The sequence below is a fragment of the Cephus cinctus genome, unplaced genomic scaffold (assembly GCF_000341935.2).
Source record: "Cephus cinctus unplaced genomic scaffold, Ccin1 Ccin1_scaffold0013, whole genome shotgun sequence".
NCBI lineage: Eukaryota > Metazoa > Arthropoda > Insecta > Hymenoptera > Cephidae > Cephus > Cephus cinctus.
Window position 1 is genome coordinate 1084240 of NW_014332762.1, and position 4664 is coordinate 1088903.

Consider the following 4664-nt stretch of genomic DNA (forward strand, 5'->3'; position numbering starts at 1 on the left):
CCCCTCGCCCCCGCCCCCCCTTCTTCACTAATCTCCACCGTCCTATTCTCGTTCTCGTCATTGCCGTCTGCCAGCAGCGCCCCCCTAAGACTTTCAAGTCTGTTTTACCAGCACTCCACCGGTCAAATAAAACAAGAGAAACAAAGAGACAGCGACGTGGGATCTGACGAAAAGGAGATAAAAACTCAACGAATAAGGATGACAAGTTCTTATACGTAACAGAAGCAGCGAAGAGAGAGATGGAGAGAGAGAGGGTGACGAGCGGATTGCCTTACTCGATGAATACGGATAGAAGGGAGTAGCTGATGGAAGGGATGGATATTTGCAGCGGATGTAGAGCGATCGTGAGTTCGTATCGTAAATGAAATCACGTATTTGCTGGCGGAACACGAAATCAGGAAATATAGTCGTGTATATGGCTGCCGGTGATTCCGGTGCGCGTTACCATAGAGAGAGAGAGAGAGAGGGAAAAAGAGGAAACAGCGTGTAGCTGGCCATTGCTGAACGGGTAAGAAGAAAATAACAGGGTAGCTGAACGGGGCTTGCGTTGGCTAGGCTGAAACTAAAATCAATTGTAATCAAGGCCGACGCATAAATCAAATGTTGGAAGGAAGATCGGCCAATCCTGCATGCCGTAGGCCGTACGTAGGCCGTACGGAGTCCCGTTTCCTTTCGAATGATTTGTCGCCGACAGACGTTCGGCTGCCCTCGCAGGCTTCTCTTCTCCAGCCACGTTCTCGATTCGAGCCGCAACCCACATGCTCCGGTATCAGCCGATCGTCTCTTATCAGCCCCTTCGATTTTCACCAAGACTTAAACTTTTCATACCCTCTTGCTAGGCGACCCTTAGCAGCGGTATCCAGGATACCTGGGAAGACCATTTCGCCCCTAAAGAAAACATTCCTCCGACTTTGACAACAAGCTACCCCCCCACTACCCCCACCAGTAAACCACAGTCGGTTATCCATGTCGCATGACTCAACGAAGAAATCGAAAAAGCAATCTCTCGCTCGGTGCGCGTGCATGCGTGCGACTCTGCACGACCTATGACCTCGGGCATCGTGCGGTACGTCGTATAGTCAGCGCCCAAAGGCAATCCCGTGCAGTACAATAAAGCCTATAACATAATAACGTATTAGCTGTCTATTAACGAAGGGTCTAATCGATGATATATCGATCGAAGCTCTTTAATGTAAACTCGTAGACAGGTTTGATGACGATATGTAAGATACTGGAGGGGGGGGGAGGGAGGGGGGACGTAAAAGCCTTAAAATCCATTAACGTTTCAGGAACTCCTCTTCGTCCTATATATCTATATACGTCTGTCCTATATGTCTATATACACGGACTGCCTACACGTTAACTCGTAAAACCGGTAGACTTTACGTAAGCGCAGTTAATCCACCGAGCCAGCCCTAATTTAATGATATTCAATATGCAACGGCTTCACTCTATTGCGGAGCTCTCGGTTCCACAGTTCCATTATGCCGACCTTTGTATCAGGTGACCTATCCCATACTGCCTCGTCAAATCCGAGGTATAGCCAGTATCCCCCGTATATAGCGTCTCCTCGGTAAGAGATCACGCCCCACTCGACCTCTTTGAATATACATCCGTTAACGAGCATACCATTCTCATTAACAGTTAACTTTGTTCGTACTCGTGCCTTGAGACACCTGCTTAATTATTACACACGGGACGTATGTATAAAATATCACGCTACGCTTATACATAGGTGCATACGGTAACAAGCAGTACCCACTGTCCCGGCTGGAGCTTGCCAATTGGCTCGGACAGCTGTTACGCGATGGCTTCGATTAAAAGACGTTTAGCCAGATTCGGAGCTAAGGATTTTCGGCTATAGCCAAATTTTGAGGCAGCCCGCGAGTGCGAGTGAGACAGACCTATGGGTACTCGCGCGCGTAAGACAAGGACGAACGTAATGGTTACGCTTGAAAACCAGAAGCAAATGAGAACCATTCCTTTTGCGGATCCTTACTCCTACGTGTGTTTAACAGCCTGTCCCTCTGTCTCTCTTGGTGACGCGAAGCTCCGGTAAGAGATTTCGAAAATTCTAACCATCTTCAACTGCGCGCCTCCTTCTCATCGATCATGCCAATGATTGCACGATAAATATTAGAAAATCTTGTCTTATTCTTTTTTCCGTATCGTGGGGCTCGGCGATGCTTCTTCGATGTGATCAAGTGACAGCTGACAAATTCGAGACCTTACCCTTAAGCGTATTTTTCGATATTATTATTTTAATATATTATATTTTATTATTCAATTGTATATCTGTATATTATATATATATATATTTATGCTTGACGTACTACTCAGGATTGGCAATATTACTATAATCCCTTCTATTCAGACGTTGCTTACCGAGACGTTTTTAGATAACAAGGGTGGCAATTCACGCCAGTGACGAAATTTATCCTAATCGCATTTCGAGGATTGAGGGTTATTCGCAAAAGCCATAGGGATGTATATATATATATATATATATATATATATATATATATACACTCCTCGTTACAGAATGTTGTAGAATTTTCGAACAGAAGATCTGACTGAATTTTACTTCGGGGATCAGATTGGGCCCGGACAGGTATTAAGTGTTCGAAGTCCCCGCCGTATTCTCTACACTACTATATGTATATATATATATATATTATACATGTAATACGTAATGGCGGCCTCGCTATATCCTTGAGCCTGTCAATATTCATTATTTGTTAATTATAAGTTAACGACTCCAGTCTGCTAGCCCATTTCACGTGGTTTAAGTTAACATTGGATGACCAGCGATATATCACATTATAATTTTCGTGTCAGTCTCATTGAAGTTCTGGCCGTCGTTCGGCAGGCTATTTGTCAGTTGTTATCATTAACGATTCGTCCCTTCCGATTATCGGGACTATCGTTTCGGCACGATTATCCCAAATCCAGCTCAGGGCTTGTTTATCTAGCTTATTTTCGCCGATTTCCAAAATACCTGCTAAAATCAAGATCAGTCTCGAGTACAGGTGCCGTTAAATATTTTTTGACCTTCTATGCTTTCAATGATCTATTTGCCTATTGCCAATTTTTTTTTTCTCAAGACCACTTACCAACTGGGTCGGATCGGCTGACTCCTCGCGCTTGACGCCGGGCTTTCCCGCCAGACGCGTTCTTTTTAAACGAAATTTTATTTTTAATCGAAATTCACGTTTTTAAATTTTTTAAAATTTTTACTACTAACCTCGTAATTTCGATCAAGCAAAGTTACGTCGTAATTTGTAAATATTTTCTTCTTATAGGTTTTCACTTATTCATATATCAACTGCTATCGCAATCAAGGCTCGTTAGGGTTATCGATAATACATTGTATATACACAATTGCAATTATCATTACGAAATCGCTAAGATATAAAGTATTTTGACAAAAAATAAAGGATAATGCACATATAATAAATACGATTACGTCTATAGATACCGTGTTCGGAATAGTAGTAACAGGTACACATACGGGTATTACGCTTTAACGATTACCTCATAAATACACCATTATGAGTATTGTGAAAGCTTCGTCTAAAGAAAGAGAAAGTGAGTGAGATAGATAGATAGATAAAGAGAGAGAGAGAGAGAAGGACAGATGATATTTTCAGTGAAGACAGAGTGTAGGTTCGGTTAGTTGGGACATCGGGATCTCAAGCGGTCTCGGAGAATTCGACTAAAGTTGTTAAACCAGCGGGTGACGAGTAACGCGAAAATATTGGAGACTCGGGAACAACTAGTGGGACAAGGAAGACGAATCCGATAGAGACGTTCGATAGAAAGAAACTACTTGTCTAATATGCTAATGCAAACGAAATAAAGAAGGAACCAACCTCCTCGTAAAGGCCTAGTCGAAAATGTTCGCGAGCCCCCTGTAACAAAAACATATATAAATCATAAGAAAATCATAGGAAATAAAGTAAATTAATATAGGGATTCAAAATCCGTATCGAACGATAATAACAACGATAACAATAATAGTAATGACAATAACGCACGTAGACGATTGAATTCGTAAGAAGGAAAGAAAAAAAAATAAATAAGTACACTCCTAATGAGAGGCTGAACGTAAGGTCGATGGAAATCATCCGAGGTCGGTCAAAGGTCATCGGGAGCAACGCTGATAGTACGGAAGGGTATACTAGACCGTTGGAAAAGCCATCAGGCATAAGGGTAGTAAAATACGTACAGCCGGGATCGGTAAGTTTACATGATAAATGACCGTACAGCATACTTGTGCCAAAGAGCGATATTCGTTTTCTTCTATTTCCTTCAACATTCCCCCCGAGTAACCCCCCTCTCTGTTTCCGTGGGTTCGCAATGAAGTTCGTGCTCCCTCGACTCTGTCCTACTACCTAAGCGCAGTGTCTGAAAATATCGCACGGTATAGAGATACGCGATATTGGGAGCATCCGGGAGTAAAAAAAAAAAGGAAAAAAAAAATCAAAAAGTCAAGTATGTCTTTCATAGTGGGTTCTGAGGGGGAGGGAGGGGGGTTGAGAATTGAGGGGTCGTCAAAGGTCGAGTTCGAAAGACAGCGCGGTGTAATATCTACATCCGTGATAAGCAAACAGGGAGATCTGAGGTATGACAAAAAGCGAGATTGTCTTGGGTAGGGGTAGGGG

General features: G+C 42.9%; 1 protein-coding gene across 9 annotated transcripts in view; it reads right to left on the reverse strand.

The window, feature by feature from the left end:
* LOC107264701 (synaptogenesis protein syg-2) overlaps positions 1 to 4664 on the reverse strand; it is a 71134-nt gene that overhangs the window by 53342 nt on the left and 13128 nt on the right. For 7 of the 9 annotated variants that reach the window (XM_015733251.2, XM_025082483.1, XM_015733267.2 and 4 more), the window contains exon 3: positions 3873 to 3911. The exons of the other annotated variants lie outside the window; for them this stretch is intronic. In XM_015733251.2, the coding sequence (XP_015588737.1) occupies positions 3873 to 3911 (39 nt within the window). The remainder of the gene's footprint in view (positions 1 to 3872; positions 3912 to 4664) is intronic. 9 annotated transcript variants of the gene reach the window in all.